At 43.7% G+C, this 21,703-nt stretch overlaps 1 protein-coding gene across 2 annotated transcripts in view; it reads left to right on the top strand.

Annotated features, from left to right (window-relative positions):
• Positions 1-14,288: 14,288 nt before the first annotated feature.
• The window catches only part of LOC120913341 (cytochrome P450 2C8-like), a 52,406-nt gene continuing 44,991 nt past the window's right edge, over positions 14,289-21,703 (top strand). Inside the window, exons 1-2 of one of the 2 annotated variants that reach the window (XM_040323211.1) lie at positions 14,289-14,397; positions 17,678-17,875. In XM_040323211.1, coding sequence (XP_040179145.1) covers positions 17,705-17,875 — 171 coding nt within the window. In that variant the 5' untranslated portion in view covers positions 14,289-14,397; positions 17,678-17,704. Of the gene's footprint in view, positions 14,398-17,267; positions 17,310-17,677; positions 17,876-21,703 lie in introns of those variants that run through there. The other variant, XM_040323212.1, reaches the window with a different exon arrangement.

Here is a 21,703-nt window from a genome sequence, read left to right as displayed (position 1 = left end):
AAATCAGATGAAAGGTTTAGTGCTGGAAAACACTTTGTGATAGATAAAAAGTGCATTTTATATACATCTATATAGAACAGACCAAAATGAGGGACAAATGAGGAGAATGAGGGACAGAGGGACATTGCTCCAAATCAGGGACAGTCCCTCAAAATCAGGGACAGTTGGGAGGTATGGATTACTGATATAAGGTGGAACCTTTACATCAGTGTCCCCCCTTACTTTAGTGTATTTGCACCCCCTTACATTAGTGCCCCCCTCCTCCCCCCCAGACTTTGTGTTGCCTGGCTGGACGCTGATGCTGTCACTGACCTGACCTCCTCCATTGCTCGCTCGGGTGCAGGGTGGCTCCTTTGTTTTAATCCTCATCACCACCTTTGTCCTCTTCTTCTCCAGAGATTCCAAAACAGCCACTTCCATCTGACAACCACCAGGGGGGTGTAAAGCCCCCAAAGCCAAAGATGTAGTAATTATGGCATTGGCAAAAAAAAAGGGTTAAAGTGACACCAAATTATATCCTTATTCTCTAAAACAAATCCATACACATCCGATGCTTAATGGCCCTGTAATCAATTTTTTTTTTTCATTGAAATTCTTTCTTGCTGTGTTTTTTTGCCTCCTTGTAACATGTGAGTTCCTGAACCTCTCCCCCACTTCTGTTTGTTTAAAATGAGCAGCGCAGTGCCTTATGCACACTACACATGCCATGGTCCATCTCAGGGATGAGCAACATATACGTTCCTACATATAGTCTGACCATGGAGAACAAATGTAGCCCCCCTCTAACAGAAAGTCATAGACATGTGCATTTCGTTTCGTTCTGAATTTTCGAAAAGAACAAAAATCTGAAAGAATGAATATCTGAAAACAAAAACAAAAACCCGAAAGAATGAATATCTGAAAACAAGAACAAAAATCTGAAAATCCAAAAGAACAAAAATCTGAAAGAATGAATATCTGAAAACAAGAACAAAAATCTGAAAATCCAAAAGAACAAAAATCTGAAAGAATGAATATCTGAAAACAAGAACAAAAATCTGAAAATACAAAAGAACAAAAATCTGAAAATCCGAAAGAACAAAAATCTGAAAATAAGAACAAAATCTGAAAATTAGAGCGAAAATCCGAAACATTCAAAAATTGGAAAGGACAAAAAACATTTAGTAAATTTTGTTTTTCATATTTTTCTATTTTATAGTTACCGTATTTATCAGGGTATTGTGCGCTCCGGCGTATAGCGCGCACCCCTAAAGTGGACCCGCATTCCTGTAAATTTTTTTTTTAGTACTTACAGTTTTGGTGTCTTGCGCGGCGTCCATCGGCGGCCTCGTCGGGTCCAGCGTCCGTTTGCGGTGGTGTCCTCCTCGTCGGGTCCGGCGTCCGTCTGCGGCTTCGGTGGTGTCCTCCCCGTCGGGTCCGGCATCCTTCTGCGACTTCGGTAGTGTCCTCCTCATCGGGTCCGGCGTCCGTCTGCGGCTTCGGTGGTGTCCTCCCGGCTTCTCCCGCGCTGTTACCCGTCGAATCGCCACTTCCCGCGCTCAGTTTGAATGCCTGCGCCGATATATACCGAGTGCAGTACACGCGGCTACATTCGGCCAAGGCTCGGCTTCGCTCGTGCTCATGCTCTTTGACGTTTATGCGTGAGCATGAGCGAAGCCGAGCCTGGCCGAATGTAGCCGAGTGTACTGCACTCGGTATATGTCGGCGCAGGCATTCAAACTGAGCGCGGGAAGCGGGTATCGGCATATATGGCGCACCCACGATTTTCCCCTTATTTTAAGGGGAAAAAAGTGCGCGGTATACGCCAATAAGTACGGTAAATTATTAAACATTATAGTTTTTTTTTTAATTATCATTATTAATAATAATAATAATAATAATAATAATAATAATAACAATAATAATAAAAATTATAATAATAATTATAAACTATTAAATTATAGGTATTGGAATTTCCTTTCAAATTTGGCTGTTAGTGAACGTAACAAATACAAATTTATCCGAAGTTCTGAATTATTGAAATAACGAATGCCACATCCATATGTATGGAAGAGTAGCTAATTCGAATGCATCCGAAGTTACAAATTATTGAAATAACGAATGCCGATCATAACGAATAATCCGATAAACAAAAAAAAAAGAGAGTAATAGGAGGGACTTTTCTGAGTTAAGAATAATTACTTGGATTAAATATATATTTTATAAACCCGCGCTTAGTATCATTTTAACCCTCCCAATGCCAGTGACCGAGCGGTAGGCACACAATGGCAGTACCTTATTAGAAGAGGGAGCCTTTTATACTGCATGTTTTGCTGAAGAGTGAAGACATTTACGCAACAGGGGAGGTCCCGTCATGTAATGACACAGACAGGCTATTTTAGGTGAAGCAAGCAGCTGAGGTGAGCAGAGAGAGGGAGATACGAGGTGGTTGACCTGTGGTTGACTTCTATGACATATATACAGAACAAGGGTCAGTTCAGTCCTGTGAATCGATGTTCTGTGTGTAGCTCAGATAAGATACACACGCATACACACGACTGTTATTCATGTCATTGAAAAAAAAAAAAAGTTTTTCTCATCATGATTCCTCTCAAGCCTGCCTTGCATACACACGTTCGTGAAAAAAAATGCTCGAGCAAAGCGCGGTGACGTACAACACGTACGACGGCAATATAAAGGGGAAGTTCCATTTGAATGACGCCATCCTTTGGGCTACTTTTGCTGATTTCGTGTTACCGCGTGTTAGTAAAAGTTTGGTGAGAGACGATTTGCGCTTTTCAGTCTGTTACAGCATGACAAATGTGCTATCTCCATTACGAACGCTACTTTTACCAGAACTTGCTTCTGAGCATGCGCATTTTTTCCCCCCACGTTAAAGTGTACACACGACCGTTTTTCAAGACGTGAAAAAGAACAACGTGAAAAACGACGAGAAAAAATAGAGCATGTTCTAAATTTTTAACGGGCATTTTTCTCGTCAAGAGAAACGCTCTGGAGCATACACACGACCGTTTTTCACAACCAATTAAAAAAATTAAATTTTTCTCGTCTCAAGCAGTATGAAGCCCTGTACACATGACCGGGATTCCCAGGGGGAAAACCGAGAAGCTGCTCGGTAACTTTCCTCGTGTACACACCAGAGGTTTTCCAGTCGGGAAAACTCCTGTGAGAGCTTTGGCTTGGAATCCCGGCTGTCTGTATGCTCCACCACAGTGTTTCCCATAGGGGGTTTAGTGGAAATTAAATCTCCCAGGGAATTCAGTTGAGGAGAAATCTCTCCAGGGAGTTCAGCATGGGAGAAAACTCCCCCAGGGGGTTCATCTGAGCAATAGTCTCCCCAGGGAGAACAAAAGATTATAGCTCACACATACAACATTTTCATTTTAAATCCTACAAGGATTAGCAAAATACTTCCCATGGTGAAATGGGAATAAGACTTAAAGCGGAGGTCCACACAAAACGTGAACCTCCGCTTTTTGGATTCCTCCCCCCCTCCGAGGCCACATTTGGCACCTTTCAGGGGGGAGGGGGTGCAGATACCTGCATAATACAGGTATTTGCACCCACTTCTGAGCATAGAGCCCCGCGGGGGTCGCGCCACTCCCCCCGCCCCCCCCCCGCTGTCTTCTGGGAAACAGGTGACGGCAGCAACTGCAGGTGTGCGGGCTCTGACCTATTTCATTAGACTCACCAGGGAACACAGGGAGGATTTAAAGGCTTGGCATACGTTCCTGAAGATGTACAATGATCGGTTGGTCGGTCTGGATGGGGGGACCAGTGAGCAATTTTGATTTAGAGTTGGGTATGGATGCGGCAGGTTCCACGGGATATGGGGCATTTTTTCAGGAGCAATGGAGCGCTGAGGCTTGGCCTGAGTCTTGGGTGGAGGCAGGGTTGCTTGGTAACCTGTAATTGATGGAATTATTTCCAGTGGTCCTGGCTATGGAGTTATGGGGATCAACCTGTAAGAACTTGAAGATTAGGTTGAACTGTGACAACATGAGGGTGGTACTGTACAAGCCATTAATTGGGTCTCCGCATCGTCTCAGCCGGTGATTCGATTACTGCGCCACCTCGTATTGCGTTGCTTACAGTTGAAAGTTTTCCTGTATGCGGTGCATATCCCAGGCGTTGATAACACTTTAGCTGATTCCCTGTCTCGGTTTCAGTGGGACAGATTCAGGGAACTGGCGCCGGCTGCAGAAAAGGATGGGCTTCCTTGCCCGGGTTGGCTGTGGGAGGTTGCTTAGGAGCCGCGGCGGGATGGATCAGGAAGTCGGTAAGTGGGCAGACATGGGCGGCCTATACCAAGATTTGGACCGAGTGGCTTGCTTTTGTATGGCTAGAGGATGCTGAGCTGGGAGGGTCAGAGATGAGGTTACTGGTAGTATATTTTGTTTCGAGACATATGGAGGAAGGGGGGTCGGTGTCCGCGATTGAGGCCTGCCCAATTTTACAAAAGATTTTTGGGTGTGTCAAGTGTTTAAGGGGTATCGTAAAGTTCACCCTCAAAAAGATGCGAGGAGGCCGGTTTATTTTGCGATTCTACAGGTTATTAGCGGACAGTTGGGCGGGGTGTGTTCATCTGAGTATAAGTTAATTTTGTTCAGAGCAGCTTTTTCGCTCGCGTTTTTTGGAGCATTTAGAATGGGGGAGCTTGTGAGTCCATCTAGGCGGGTGTCAGGGGGCTTAACGGTGGAGGATGTGGGTCTCTTTTATAATAGGGCGGTGTTGTGGTTGCATAGGTAAAAAATGGATCAGAAAGGTAAGGGGGTGGAGATACGTTTTTTTACCTTGCCTGGGGCTCAGATTTGCCCGGTTAAGGTGGTGAAAAAATTATTGAGCGTGCGTCCAGTTGGGGTTGGACCACTCCTGGTGCGTGAGGTTGGGTCTTTTCTGTCTAGGTTTAAATTCATGGCAGTTTTTCGCAAGTTCCTTTGGGCGGCGGGGCTCGACTGCACGCAATTCACTTCACACTCCTTCCGCATTGGGGGGCCCACAGAGGCTGCCAGGTGCGGGTTGGATGAGGTGGCAATAAAAAGGATTGGGAGGTGGGAATACAGGAGGTTTCGTTCGTATGTGCGCCCCTATTTGATAGCAGATGTAGTTTGACACGATGTTGGGGTGGGGCGGGAATTAATTGTCTGATATGTTATGCTGTGTAGTGTTGGTGGGGGGGGGGTGGTGACGTTGATGTTCGTGTTTTTGGGTGTTTGTTCTACTTTGTTTCTGTGTTCTTTTGTTTCAGATGGAGGTCAAATACGCCTCATCTGGATTCTAGGCCATTCCTTTGTCTTTTGGGGGGCCAGGAGAGCAGATGTTAGGCTGGATGTCAGGCAACTGGGGATCCCAAGACAGGAGGCTTGCATTAGGTGGTTGGGAATCCCGGTTATGGTCTGGAGCAGGGTGGCGCCTGAAGTATATTGGTACGCGCAGTTGGACAGACTGCCAGACGTATTGGTATTACACGTGGGAGGGAATGATTCGGGGGTCAGATTCATTGGGTATCTGATATCGGCTGTAAAGTCAGATTTTTGGAGTGCCGTCAGAGACCAACAGACTGGGAGTTATTTAATATTTGGAGTTATTTTTTTTATTGATCAATAAAAAAGGCTGTTATGGCCAGTTATACTCCAACTCCGGTGTGGTCGATTATTGGTAAAAGGGGGTTATATTTGGGGAAGTGTTATAAGAAGGGTTTAAAGGGGAAAAAGGGTGATATTGGAGAGTTGGGAATATCTCGAATACACTGGTCAAGGGAGGCCCGAAATGGAGAGGCAAGAAATACAAAGTAATGGAGGGCCGGGCATGACTAGGTGGAGAGGAGAGGCAACACAGGGTTACATTTTGGGGGAAGTACAGAGAGGTGGAGGCTAGAGGCTAAAATGAACTAAAGGGGTGGGGCGGTATAAAAGGAAGTGGCGGGAACTTTCGAGGGCACTTGGAGGAGTTTTAGACAGAGAGAGGAAGCTTTCCCAGACCACCCTCCCTGTTGTGTTTTTCTTTTTCTGCATTGTTTTGTTTTCTTCTCTTGCAGGATGCATGGATTTGGGTCGTCAAAACAGCTGTAACAGGAGGTGTCTTTGGTCTTTGACAGTGGCAAAAAACAGATGTCATGGAAATGGTGGGGGGCTCATTGGTGGTATGTGCCCTTCTCATGTATTTCAGTGGAACGGTGTCTGCTGGAATACGGTTATGGTTGCACTGTGGGAGGGGGTTGTCTCCGAGCTGGTGATACGGCTGTAGGCCTGGTATGGTAAAAATTATGGTCCCACAGTGTAGTGGTGGAATGTGGTTTAAAGTTCAGGGTGCCGTCAGCGACCAACAGACTGGGAGTAAAAAAAAATGTGGTTTAAAAATGTTGAATATATATTAATGGAAAGTTATTGGAGTTATTTATTTTATTGGTTAATAAAAAAGGCTGTAATGGCCAGTTATACTCCAACTCTGGTGTGGTCTATTATTGGTAAAAGGGGGTAAGATATGGGGAAGTGTTACAAGAAGGGTTTAAAAGGGAAAAGGGTGATATTGGAGAGTTGGGGATATCTCAAATGCACTTGTCATGTTACTGCTAAACAGGAACACCAATCTCTGTCTTCACCCACTCAGACCATCCCCCACACAGTTAGCAAGCATCCCCTAGGGACACACTTAACCATTTGATTGCCCCTCTGGATCCCAAAAAAGTGTCGAAAGTGTCACTAATGCCGCTTAAAGACGATCGGACATTCCGACAACAAAACCGTGGATAAAGTTCCGTTGGATGTTGGCTCAAACTTGTCTTGCATACACACGGTCACACAAATGTTGTCGGAAATTCCGAACGTCAAGAACGCGGTGACGTACAACACGTAAAATGTCATTAGAAAAGGGAAGTTCAATACCAGTCATGTTAGTAGAAGTTTGGTGAGAGAGGATTCACGCTTTTCAGCCTCATGCTTTTCAGTCCGTTACAGCGTGACGAATGTGCTATCTACATTACGAAAGCTAGTTTTACCAGACCGATCGCTTACGTCTCGTACTTGATTCAGAGCATGCATGGAATTTTGTGCGTCGGAATTGTCCACACATGATCGGAATTTATGAGAATGGATTTTGTTGTCGGAAAATTTGAGAACCAGCTCTCAAATTTTTGTTGGCAGAAATTTCGACAACAAATGTCCGATGGGGCCTACACACAGTCGGACTTTCCGACCAAAATCTCCCATCGAACATTTTTTGGCGGAAATTCAGAGCATTATGCCCCGTACACACGATCACTTTTTGTCATGAAAGAAAATGACATTTTTCATCATGAAAAAAAAAAAAAATTTTCCAACTTCATCATAAAAAACGACGTTGCCCACACACCATCGTTTTTGAAAAATTATGAACAAAGCGCGGTGACGTACAACACATACGACGGCACTCTAAAGGGGAAGTTCTATTCGTCTTGGGGCTGCTTTTAGCTGGTTACTTGTTAGGAAAAGACGATTCACGCTTTTTTGTCAGTTACAGCGTGATGAATGTGCTTACTCCATTATAAATGATAGTTTTACCAGAACGAGCGCTCCCGTCTCATAACTTGCTTCTGGGCATTCGCGGGTTTAAAACGTTGTTTTAGCCCACACACGTTAATTTTTTACAACACAAAAAACGACATTTTCAAAAATAACATAAAAAATGTAAGCATGTTCGATTTTTTTTTGTCGTTTTTCAGAAGACGTAAAACGATGTGAAGCCCACACACTATCATTTTAAATGACCTTTTTAAAAATGTCATTTTATTTCATGCCGAAAAATGACCGTGTGTACGCGGCATTAGTGTCACAAAAATGTGCAAAAATATATAACTTTTGCGCAAACCAATCTATATACGCTTATTTGGCTTTTTTTCTTTTACCAAACATATGTAGCAGAATACATATTAGCCTAAATTGATGACGAAATTGTGTCTTTTTATATTTTAATTTTTTTAATATTTTGTATTACATTTTCATTAAACAAATAAAAGGGTAGATAAAATATAACAAAGCAATAATTTGCAGTTACATGCTTTAGAAGAAAAGCATAAACAGAATATAACAGAGCAGGATTTTGCAGTCAAGCCTCGTACACACTCACGGTTTTCTCGGCAAGAACCAGCAAGAAAACTGCTGGCAGAGCTATCTTGCTGAGTAACCCATGCGTGTGTACGAAGCTTTGAGGTTTCTCGTCTAGAAAACTGCCCAAAATCTAGACGAGAAAAATAGAGAACCTGCTCTCTATTTTCTCATCATGAAACCCGAGCGTGTGTATACTTACCTGTCTCCATGGAAACCAGATGGCCGCGACGGCATCGAATGTGACGAGCGCAAGCTCGTCGTAGTCGATGACGTCACCACGTTCGTGCCATTCAAAAGAACGGCAGTTCTTTTGAATCGTACGTGTGTACACTTGGCCGGAAAGAGAATCTTGCCAGGAATCTCGTCAGGAAAAACAACAGTTTTTTCCTGACGAGAATCAAGGCTGTGTGTACTGGACTTTACATTCAGCAGTCTAGCCTGTTTTAAGGTACGTAGAACATGCTAGACTGTTAGATGTAACTGCAAGATCCCACTCTGGTATATTCTGTTTATACTTTTTTAAGGTAAAGCAAGCTATTTAGGAAAAAAAAATGTTTTACCTTTACAAACCCTTAAAGTTATATAACAGATCAACAGCCATGGGGGGAGGGGGGCCTGGCGGTGCCCAATTTTTCTAAATATTTCTTGGCCGGCCAGTTGACGGTAGCACACCGTTGGCTGACTTCTGCTCCGGATGATGCTGCGGTGTCGCTGGAAGCTGCCTGCGTGGGCTCCTATGAGGCACTCTCCCGGTTAGTCTACAGGGGCCCGAGGGCCCCGTACCCCTTAACGCCTTCCATGAGGTCAGTGATCAGAGCATGGGTCGTGGCTCAAGCATTAAGACCCACTGATCGTGCTACCTTCTCCCCTCACGCGCCCCTATGGAGAAACCCCAACTTGGTCCACTTTTTTGCCTACCCGGACCCGGTGGTATGGACGGCCTATGGGATTAAGACCTTAAGCCACGTTGTAGTGAATGGTACCCTGAGGACGTTTGATGACTTGAAAACGCGATATGACCTACCTAATACAAATTTTTTTAGATACCTACAATTGCGCCATGCGTTTCAGGCCCAGTTCGGGGGGAATCCTTTGGTTCTGGAGTCTGGGGACCTGGAATCACTGGCTCGTAGTGAACCACTTCCCAAGGAGGTATCCAGCCTCTATAAAGACCTTTTCCCCGAGACTACCGGGTTGCTGTCGCCTTGTAGGCGTGCTTGGGACTCGGTGACCACGGGATTGGACAGGGACGACTGGGATGATGTCTGGGGGGCGGCTTTCCAGGCCTTAGTCTCTACAAGAGACAGACTTATACACTACAAGTTCCTACATAGGGTGTACCTGACTCCTGCCAGACTGGCTAGAATGTTCAGGGGTCAGGGATCGGCTTGCTGGCGGTGCTCCATGCCTACTGCCGATTTTATGCATGTTTTTTGGGAATGCCCCCAGATTCAGGCATACTGGCAGGCAGTGGTGGATTGCATCCGGTCGGTCACTACTATTTCGATCCCCATGACTGTGGAGGTGTGCTTGCTACTTTTGGTTGAACCCCTAGCTACGACTAGGGCTATAAGGACTCTTCTCATTCTTGTGCTCTTCTATGCTAAGAAACGAATTATTCTTTCTTGGAAAAGTTCCTCTGCCCCGACGGTGACAGCCTGGAAGGCAGTGGCGGCCCGTCCATAGGGACGCACGGGCGCCGCCCCCCCCTCCCACAGTCACAAAAAAAAAAAAAAAAAACTGGCCCTTTAAGAACTTTTATTCGGCTAAAATGTCATTTTGACATTTTAGCCGCAGTTCTGGCGGCCGTCTATAGAGGGCGCTGCAGCGCCACCCCCTCTCGCAAATAACACACATTCGTGCATAAATGCACAAATGTATGTTATTGTTGGTTGCCAGCGCTGCCTGGTCTATTCAGATAACCGGATGCGGGACGCCGGTTACCCGAATAGCGGCAGCTGGTTGGCTGAGGGGAACTGCCTATCAAAGCCAGCGGCTCTGATAGGCTTTTCTCCGGCTCTCAGCTGTCTATACTCTGAGCGCAGGCAATCTGCGCTCATTGTATAAGACAAACGGCCGTTTCAGCCAATCAGGTTCCCGGATTCTGGTTATCAGGAACCTGATTGGCTGAAGCTTCACCACAGCGGCAGAAGACATCGAGGGAGCACATGGAATCCTCAGGTAAGTGCTTTTTACAGGGAAATGGGCACAGTGACATCATGGGGCACAGTGGTGACAAAGGGCACAGAGGTGACAATTGGCACAGTGGCATCATGGGGCACAGTGGTGACAAAGGGCACAGAGGTGACAATGGGCACAGTGGCATCATGGGGCACAGTGGTGAGTGACAATGGGCACAGTGGCATCATGGGCACAGTGGTGACAATGGGCACAGTGGCATCATGGGGCACAGTGGTGACAATGGGCACAGTGGCATCATGGGGCACAGTGGTGACAATGGGCACAGTGGCATCATGGGGCACAGTGGTGACAATTAAAGGGCACAGTGGTGACAATTGGCACAGTGGCAACAGTTGAGGGGCACAGTGGCTGCGTTTGATGGCATGGCACAGTGGTGACAATTGATGGCACAGTGGCTGCGTTTGATGGCATGGCACAGTGGTGACAATTGATGGCACAGTGGCTGCGTTTGATGGCATGGCACAGTGGTGACAATTGATGGCACAGTTGCTGTTTGATGGCATGGCACAGTGGTGACAATTGATGGCACAGTGGCTGCATTTGGTGGCATGGCACAGTGGCTGCGTTTGATGGCACAGTGGCTGCATGTGATGGGCACAGTGAGGCTGCAATTTTTATTTTTTTTCGTTTGCGCCCCCCCCAAAAATTTTGAGCACCAGCCGCCACTGCTGGAAGGTATTAGTCAACAAAGCCATCCCATTTTACAAAGCCACATACTTGAGTAGAGGGGCATTGACCAAGTTCGATAGGGTGTGGGGGGGTTGGATGGCCTCCACAGATACGGTATCAGACTAAGCTACTTTGATGGAGAAGTTTAGTGTCTAGCAGCTACAGTGGTCGGGGAATCCTGAAGGAGGGAATTGTGGAGAAATATGATCCACACGCATAGGGGTGACAGTTCAGGTTTGTGGAGGATCTTGGGGTAAGCTATTGCTATGGATGGGCTCCTTAGGAGAGAACGGGGCCATACGTCATTTGATTTGGCACTGGAGCTGGGTGTAGGCGGAAGAGTCTTAGGTATATTATGTGGGGGGGATCGGTTGTGCTCCGACCCATATTTCATTTCTATTCATCCTAGCCCGTTCAGCGAACGCTGACGGGGTTCAATGCGAGCATTTCTGTCCCCCCATTCCTTCCCCCCCCCTCCTTTTTTTTTTTTTTCTCTCTTTCCTTCCCTTCAGTTTTGTCATGTTCGGGTTTTGTACACCGGTCTCTGTGTTTTGACCGGTCAATGTTGGTCACATATGTGGCCTGTTATTGTATACGTGTTTTGAAAACTCAATAAAAAATAATTTTACAAAAAAAAAAGTTATATAACAGAACGTTTAGGTAAAATATCTATGCGAAAAATTAAAAACTTACAACCCCAATCGCGTTCTGCGATCCACCAACCGAAATCTACTCCAAATACCCAAAGCCAGATACAAGTCCAAAGGAGAACGAAGATTTGCAGTCCAAGGACCTAGACTATGGAACGCTCTACCAACCAGCATCCGATTGGAGGTGAATTACCTGGCCTTCAGAAAAAAAATAAAAACCCATCTCTTCTGAGGGCAAAAGTTAAGTTAGGGAATGGACACTAAGCGCCCAGAGGCGATTGAGTTCGCATGTGTTGCGCTATGTAAGTTTCTCACTCACTCACTAAAAGGTATGTATGGTAGTTTTAACCTCATATCACATTACTAGTGCCACATATTCCAGAGCAATACTTCCTCTAGGGGTGAAGGAGATCCATCAGCAGATTTATTAGTTGGACTCTTGGAAGAGGGTAGGTTTCCCTTTGTAAAAATATCAGATATGGTCTAGATCAGAGGTTTCAAACACAAGGGCCGCAGGCCGAATCCGGCCCTCCAGGCCATTTCATGTGGCCCTCGCACCTCTCCTGCAGCTGCAGGAGAGCTCCAGCCCTCCTCTGGTCCTAGACCCTTACTTTCTGCTTCCAAGCAATGCATCCAGCTTCTTCCCAGCAGCAGCATAAAAAAAGGGGGGTGCACCAGTGGCAGCTGGTGCTCAAATTTTTTTTTTGGGGGGGGGGGGGCGCAATCGGAAAAAAAAATTGCAGCCTCACTGTGCCCATCAAATGCAGCCACTGTGCCATCAATTGTCACCACTGTGCCATGCCATCAAACGCAGCCACTGTGCCATTAATTGTCACCACTGTGCCATGCCATCAAACGCAGCCACTGTGCCATCAATTCGCACCACTGTGCCATGCCATTAAACGCAGCCACTGTGCCATTAATTGTCACCACTGTGCCATGCCATCAAATGCAGCCAGTGTGCCATCAATTGTCACCACTGTGCCATGCCATCAAACGCAGCCACTGTGCCATTAATTGTCACCACTGTGCCATGCCATCAAACGCAGCCACTGTGCCATCAATTGTCACCACTGTGCCATGCCATTAAACGCAGCCACTGTGCCATTAATTGTCACCACTGTGCCATGCCATCAAATGCAGCCACTGTGCCATCAATTGTCACCACTGTGCCATGCCATCAAACGCAGCCACTGTGCCATTAATTGTCACCACTGTGCCATGCCATCAAACGCAGCCACTGTGCCATCAATTCGCACCACTGTGCCATGCCATTAAACGCAGCCACTGTGCCATCAATTGTCACCACTGTGCCATGCCATCAAACGCAGCCACTGTGCCATCAATTGTTACCACTGTGCCATGCCATCAAACGCAGCCACTGTGCCATCAATTCGCACCACTGTGCCATGCCATCAAACGCACCCACTGTGCCATCAATTGTCACCACTGTGCCATGCCATCAAACGCAGCCACTGTGCCATGCCATCAAACACAGCCACTGTGCCATCAATTGTCACCAATGTGCCCTTTAATTGTCACCACTTTGCCCTTTAATTGTCGCCGCTGTGCCCTATAATTGTCCCCGCTGTGCCCATTGTCCCCACTGTGCCTATTGATGTCACTTACTGTGCCCTTCTTCGCCGCTGTGCCCTGTAAAGTGCCCCTTTCCCCCCCAGCCCGGCACTTACCTTTACTGGGGTCAGCCATCCACGTCCCTTGATGTCTTCTACCTCCCTCGATGACTGACAGGCGTCTCAGCCAATCAGGTTACCGGTAGCCAGATACGGCCAACCTGATTGGCTGAGACGCCTGTCAGTCTTATACAAGGAGCGCATCCCTAGTGCGTTCCTTGTATAAGCTTCTGGGACCCGAGGGCTGTACTCGGAAAAGCCTATCAGAGCCGTTGGCTCTGATAGGCACTTCCGTACAGCCAACCAGCTGCCGTTATTCAGATGGCCAGACATGAGCGCAGACTATCTGAATAGAAAAGCGGCAGCGGCGATAATAACATAGATTCGTGCAATGCATGAATCTATGTTATTAGACTCAGTGGCGGTGAGAGCCAGCGGGGGCGGCGCTCCAGCGCCCTCTATGGACGAACCGCCACTGGGGTGCACAGTGATGTAAGGGAGAGCGGGGGACCCAACTTCTGATGGTGGGGTGCCTCTTGACATCTAATGTAAAGGGGAGGGGATGCACTGGACATCTAATCTTACAGATACTTTTGAGGGCAATCATAATGCTGATGTGGACCACGATAAAATTTAGTTTGACACCCCTGGTCTAGATTATAGAATGCGACCCATGCCATCCATTTTTACTCAAATGCTTGCATGGAACGATTGAGACCCGCTATGTGTTTTTTGCATATACATTGGCTGTTAACTTTGTATAACTTCAGAGGGATTCAGGGAGTATGTCTGTTTCCATTTGCTTGCTATTGTCAATCTAGCTGCTATTAGTATGCGTTAGACTATCAATAAATATTGTTTGGGTAAGCGGTCTAGATGCATTCCAAGCAGGGATAGGGAGTGCAATGTAGTGAAATTTACGGTTATTTGTGAAATTAATTTGAACACCGAGTTCCAAAAGCTCTTCAAGCCTTTGCATGCCCATAAGGTGTGGTACATATCATCAACTTGCCCACACATAGGGGGTATCCGGGGACGTGCTTTTAAGTTTGGTAGGTGTCATGTGCTATCTATAAACACTCTTTATAACTTTTTCCCAGTGTATTGTACAGTGGGAAGAGCTTACGGTCGTGGAAAGTGCCCTGTTCCAGTCTGTCAGTGAGTATTCCATCTTTAGTTCTTTTTCCCATTTAATAAGCTGTGGAGGTTTTATTTCGGAGTGTGGATAGTTTAATTATTTGTAAAACCAAGTAATGTCTTTTCTAGAAGGTTTTATATTATTATAGAATGACCAAATAGTGTAATTGGCATTGGTGTATGATGAGGAAGGATGGTCTCTTTGGAAATGTTTTATTTGCGCTGCTCTATATAAGGTGTTAGTGTCCATTGGTGTTTGCATTTCTTCTAGTGTTAGAAATCCTGATTGGGACCCTGAACTGATTGAAAGCGAAGGTATTAAATATTCATATGCCTTTAAGGGTATAGCTATAGCCCTAAAGGGGTTGTAAAGGTACAATTATTTTTTCCTAAATAGCTTCCTTTACCTTAGTGCAGTCCTCCTTCACTTACCTCATCCTTCCATTTTGCTTTTAAATGTCCTTATTTCTTCTGAGAAATCCTCACTTCCTGTTCTTCTGTCTGTAACTCCACACAGTAATGCAAGGCTTTCTCCCTGGTGTGGAGTGTCATGCTCGCCCCCTCCCTTGGAAAAAAAGGTAAACGGCTTGGGTAAAAATACTCTTTTCAGGAAGAAGCATTATACAGACAATCTGCATCCAGCCTAAGGTCTTACTGTTATTTAGCTTGAATACCATGTAATAGATAAATTACTTATCAATGTAAAAGAACATAGTCCACGCTTCTTCTTTTTTTTCCCCAAATTTTCCAGAAATAAAAAACCTGTTCTTTCTCAATGTAAAAAAAAAATTCATGCAGTCCCATCTCTAGTCCCATCACTCACGGTGACATCACCAGAAGACTCCGCTCCCTATTTGCCTGTCATTTGGCAAGTGTCTTTCAATGGGACATGTCATGTTCAGCTGGCATTTTCAGTTTTTTTTGTGTGGATCTGCATTCATCGTGATTGGTATCTGTGGATCTACTTCCGGGGACTTTTTATTTACAAGGACTTGTCAAATACTGTCTCTGGGTTTTTTTTTCCTTTGACATATTTTTTGGTGACTGAGTAGGGGTTAAGTACCCCATTCATATGAGGGGGCAGGAATCTGGCGGTTGTGGGGAAGAGGACCTTGTCCTCATAAACATGGTGTGGTTCAAAAGAGGGTTTCTCAATCGTGCCCCCCCCTCTTACCTGGCCTGCTGGGCTGCATGCTTGGATAAGAGTCTGGTTATGATTTTGGGCTTAAAATGTATATCAGACCTAATAGCCTGATATGGATAATAATTTTGGGCTTGGAGTCCCCCCAAAAATCCATACTAGACTTGAAGGGCCTGGTATGGATTGTACTAGACCACCACACTGTTTTTCTTGTTTTTTTCTTTTCTAATGCTAGCTCCTTTGTTTACATTCTGCTGTCAGTGGGCAACCCCGCTGACAGCAAATAAGATATGGTTATTAATCACTTCCCTACCGGCCCATAGTAAAATGACGTCCACAAAGAACCTCTGCCGTTCAGAGTGGACGTCATATGACGTCCTGGGCTTTGTGGGGGGGATATCTGAATGATGCCTGCAGCTAGAGGCATCATTCAGATATCCTTCTCTTGTGCCGGCGATTCTGCACAACGTAAGAATTATCATAGCGGCGGTTCCGCCACTAGATCGTTCTTACAGGCGGCGGGAGGGGACATCCCCCCCTCCCGCCGCCATCCGTGGCTTCACCGGGCTCTCCCGTGCCATCGGGGGCCCGGAGAACGAATCGTCCGGCGCTCGCAGGAAGCATAGAGATGACTGGTGACCAGATGGTCACCAGTCATCTCTATGACCATCGGAGGACCCGGGCGCGATGTGATGACGTCACGCCCGGGTCCCCGTAAGTAAACAAAGCCGCGATTGCGGCTGCTAAGCAACAGTAAACATGAGATCAGTGAATTTTTTTTCACCGATTTCATGCTTTCAGGCCTGGAGGAGAGATGTGGGGTCTTATTGACCCCGCATCTCTCCATAAAGAGTACCTGTCACACACATTCCTATTACAAGGGATGTTTACATTCCTTGTAATAGGAATAAAAGTGATAATAAAAATAAAAAAAATTAAAAAAAAAGTGTAAAAAAATAAATAAATATATATATAAAAAAAAAAAGAAATAAAATTTATTTTTTTAACGCCCCTGTCCCCAGTAGCTTGCGCGCAGAAGCGAACGCACACGCAAGTCCCGCCGACATATGTAAACGCCATTTAAACCACATATGTGAGGTATCGCCGCGTGCGCTAGAGTGCCAGCAACAATTCTAGCACTAGATCTCCTCTGTAAATCTAAACTGGTAACCTGTAAAAAATTTCAAAGCGTTGCCTATGGAGATTTTTAAGTACCGAAGTTTGGCGCCATTCCATGAGTGTGTGCAATTTTAAAGCGTGACATGTTCGGTATCTATTTACTCGGTGTAACATCATCTTTCATATTTTACAAAAAAAAACGGGCTAACTTTACTGTTTTGTTATTTTTTTAATTCATGAAACAATTTTTTTCCAAAAAAAAAGGCGTTTGAGAAATTATTGCGCAAATACCGTGCAAGATAAAAGGTTTCAATGATCGTCGTTTTATTCCCTAGGGTGTCTGCTAAAAAAACATATATAATGTTTGGGGGTTCTGCGTAATTTTCTAGCAAAAAAATTATGATTTGTACATGTAGGAGAGAAGTGCCAGAATAGGCCTGGTATGGAGGTGTGTATAAAAGCCCTGTATGGAAGTGGTTAAAGTGGTTGTAAAGGTAACATTTTTTTTTTTTCTAAATAGCTTCCTTTACCTTAGTGCTTTTAAATGTCCTTATTTCTTCTCCACACCAGGGAGAAAGCCTCGCATTACTGTGTGGAGTTACAGACAGAATAACAGGAAGTGAGGATTTCCCAGAAGAAATAAGAACATTTAAAAGCAAAATTGAAGGATGAGGTAAGTGAAGGAGGACTGCACTAAGGTAAAGGAAGCTATTTAGGAAACATTTGTTTTACCTTTACAACCCCTTTAAGGATGTGGTGGTCACTCCCTCTTTAACAACAAGCTATTCACAAATCAATTTGAAAAATCTGTAAAACAAATGAATTTTGTTGTTTCATTATAATGTATTTCGGATTCATTAAAATGTGTTACTATTGTTATATGGAGATTCAGATACATTTCCGTTCATTACAAAATTGACGGCATATGTCTAGATGAAATAAAACGGAAGGCTTGAATTTCTGTTGCATATAAATAGTAATGGGTGAGGCTCATTGTTAATACAGTTTTTGTGTCTGTTTTTATGTTTTTTTATGTTGCAGAGCAATTGGTAGCAAATTCCAAAGCCAATGGATTCTAGCACGCTGATCCTAGCTCTCTGTTTTGCCTGTTTGATATTCTTCCTGTTGCGAAACAGAAATAAAAAGTATGAGAATCTGCCTCCAGGGCCTTCTCCTCTTCCTTTATTGGGAAATGTACTGCAGCTGAACATGAAAGATCTGCCTAAATCGTTCATAAAGGTGAGAGGGAGCAACAACAGGGGGTGCAGCAGGCACATGACCACTGAGATAAGGGGGGCCAAATGAAGCCGCACCTCATGTGTGCTTACTTTAGGATTGGTTCTTGAAAGTGCAACAAATTTAAGTATTTTCATCACAGTTTTAGATATGGACATATTTGCATTGATTCAGCGTGGACCAAGGTAAACATGTATGTGTCTTACCTGAAAGATCCCAAAGGAAGCTGAAAATCATTGAAGTAGGCTACCACAGTGATAGTGAGTAATTGGTTAGGATAGGGTATGGTGTATCGGCAAAAAGCAATTGTGGTATAGATTTTCATCCTGTAAGTATATAGCGACTATTGAACACCTCTGATATGGGAATTTAACTTATACTTCTTGTTACCACAAGTCATAAAGAGACCAATATATCAAATAATCAAATTTTATTACAAGTTTACTAAAAAATAACTTTAAATGGTCCGCACATATTAATAGATAAGGGGGCAGATCCACAGAGCGAGTACGTCGGCGTATCTACTGATACGCCGGCGTACTTTCAAATTACCCGCGTCGTATCTCTGTTTTGAATCCTCAAAACAAGATACGACGGCATCTGGGTTAGATCCGACAGGCGTACGTCTTCGTACTCCTTCGGATCTAAGATGCAATTCTTGGGCGTCCGCTGGGTGGCGTTCACGTCGTTTTCCGCGTTGAGTATGCAAATTAGCTATTTCCGGCGCTCCACGAACGTACGAGCGGCCGTCGCATTTTTTACGTCGTCTCTAGTCGGCTTTTTTCGGCGTATAGTTAAAGCTGGTATTTCGTCGCGTATAGTTAAACCTGCTATGTTAAGTATGGCCGTCGTTCACGCGTTTAATTTTGAATTTTTTTTTTTTGTTTGCGTAAGTCGTCCGTGAATCGGGATGGACGTAATTCACGTCTATGTTAAAAAAAATGACGTCCTTGCGACGTCATTTAGCGCAATGCACGGCCGGAAATTTGCACAGTTCATTCGGCGCGGGGACGCGCTTCATTTAAATTAAACACGCCCCCTAATCGCCGATTTAAAAAATCTTTAAGGATTCGAACTAAAGCCGGGTAAGTTACGGCGGCGTAGCGTATCTCTGATATGCTGCACGGGTGCAGATCTCTGTGGATCTGCCCCAAGGTAATTAAAAAAAGAGAAAAATACATATGTCCTTGAAATAGGTCAACATGCTTTGTGAGTTTTTCTTGTTTCTTCAGTATCGACAAGGAGATTATAACATATAATGGTCTGTGCAGAATAGTAAATACGTAGATACTGAGCCATGGGGAGCAGAAAAGACCTGCATAACAAGGTAATAGAACTTTATAAATATGGCCTTGGCTTGGTATCAAGGAATCCCTGAAATTTCAACTTCTTAATAAGTGATTGGACAGTACCGACTGGCATATTCAAGGCTCTGCGTATCTTTTTATATCCTTTTCCATCTTTATAAAGTTCCATTACCTTGTTAGCAAGTCTTTTGACAGTTCTTTTTTGCTCCCCATGGCTCAGTATCTAGCCTACTCAGTGCATCCATGTGAAAGCAAGAAATCAGAAAGCTTACAAAGTTCCATTGTAAAAAAGGATGTAGCGTCAAAAGACAGTCTGCAAGTTCCAGGAAGCAGCAGGTTCTTTCACAATCTTGTATGCATTGTAACATAGAATGTGATGTCACTGCATTGTCGTAGTCTGTGTCTGATGCATTTCACCTCTCCCACAGGACTTTATTACAGGGCTTTGATAAAGCCCTGTGGGAAGGGCAAAATGCATCATACACAGACTTTGACACCACAGTGACATCACATCCTATGTTGGAATGGAGATAAGATTGTGAGTGAACCTGCTGCTTACTGAAACTAGCAGACTTTCTTTTGTTTTTTAACTATGGAACTTTGTTACATAGTTACATAGTTAGTCAGGTTGAAAAAAGACACAAGTACTCGGAAAAATCGAAAATCGAAAATGAAAAATTTGAAATTGAAAAATTCGAAAAATAAAAAATTCCCAAAAATTTGAATATTCGAAATTTGAAAATTCGAAAAAGAAAAATTCGAAAATTCGAATTTTCGAGAATTGAAAAATGAAAAATTAGAAAATTACAAATTTTGAAAATCGAAAATGAAAAATTAGTAAATTCTAAAAAAAAAAATTTGCAAATTCGAATATTCTAAATTCGAAAATGAAAAATTCGAAAATTGAAAAAATCGAAAAATAAAAAATTAGAAAATGAAAATTTGAAAAAATAAAAAATCGAAAATTAGAATATTCGAAATTTGAAAATTCGAAATTTGAAATTTCGAATATTCGAAAATTCGAAAAATAAAAAATTAGAAATTAGAAAATAAAATAAAAAATGAAAAATTCGAAATTTCTAAAATTCTACAATTTGAAAATTAAAAAAAAAACTGAAAATGTTCGTATTTCCGAATTTCCAAAAATCTGATTTTCCGAAATTCCGAAATACGAAAATTTGGAAATTAAAAAAATCGGAAATACGAAAAATCGGAAATTAAAAATTCGGAAATTCGGAAATTTAAAAATTCGGAAATTCGAAATTCCGGAAGTCCGAAAATTCGGAAATTGAAAAATTCGGAAATACGAAAATTTCGGAAATACAAAAATTGGAGTTTTCGGAAATCCGAAAATTCACAAATTCCAAATTTTCGGAAGTCCGAAAATTCGGAAATAAAAAAATGTGTTAATACGAAAATTCGGAATTTCCGAATTTTCGTTAAAAAACGAATTAGAAACTAAACAAATTGCACATGTCTATTATATATAGTGGTGGAATAAGGTAATGCAACCATATAAGCAGATATGCATTTAACGTTGACACTGTGATGATTTTTGAAGTTTCTGGATAAATAACACCACTGAACATATTCTTTTATAGGGGTAAGATACTTTTAAGTAATCCTTATGTATCCACAATGCTAGATCTGCATAAATGCATATATTTCACATGCATTTATGTTGATACATTCACTGGCTTTTGATCATAGATTCCTGCACATATAAAGTATACCTATGGCATTATATTATGGATAATAAACATTTGATAATGTTTTATTTTCTTTATTAGAGATCATTCTATTATTCTGCACAACCCATTATATGTTATAATCTACTTGTCGGTCCTGAAGAAGCAGGAAAAACCTGCAGACCATTTATGTTTTTTTTTTGTAGATTTGTAATAAAATGTGATTGTTTTATATATTGGTTATTTATAATTTGTGGTAACCAATAGTATAACTTAAAGTCCCATATCAGAAATGTTCAATAGTTGCTATATAATTACAATCCCGTGCCAAGCAGCCACCCTGCTGCTTAGTGAAAAAAAGAGTGTGCTAGAAGTAGAATTGCAGAGTTTTGTGAGAGTAGGTACATTTCCAGCAGCCAGTCCTGGGTGTGTTTGGATCTGGGTTGGGAGTGACTCAGAGCAGAGTTAGTGACTTGCAAGCAGCATCACCCAGACCTCCCACTTTTTTCCAGAGCCTTTTAGAATATTCTGGAAAGGAAGGAGCATAGGGGAGGTGGAGCTTTTTGGGGTGTTCTGTGGAACCCTGATCAATCCCCAACCTGGATTGGCAGGGAGCAGGCCTCCTCAAATACCCAGGGTCATCCCAGCTGGGGGGAGTTGGTGATAGGGGGGAAGATGGAGATGGAGTGTTAGGCTGTCTGGGCCTTTGAGGAAGCTCCCCAGTTTGGGGGGTGACCTTGGGCCTGGTCTCGGGTGCAGACAGGACTCTCTTACAACCCACGGAATTGTCCTGATCAGGAGGCAAAGGAGGAGTAAGAGAGGACAGTGGGAAAACA

Source organism: Rana temporaria, chromosome 9 (assembly GCF_905171775.1).
Source record: "Rana temporaria chromosome 9, aRanTem1.1, whole genome shotgun sequence".
NCBI lineage: Eukaryota > Metazoa > Chordata > Amphibia > Anura > Ranidae > Rana > Rana temporaria.
The sequence above is the reverse complement of the archived record's forward strand: the minus strand, read 5'-3'. Positions and strand labels throughout refer to the sequence as shown.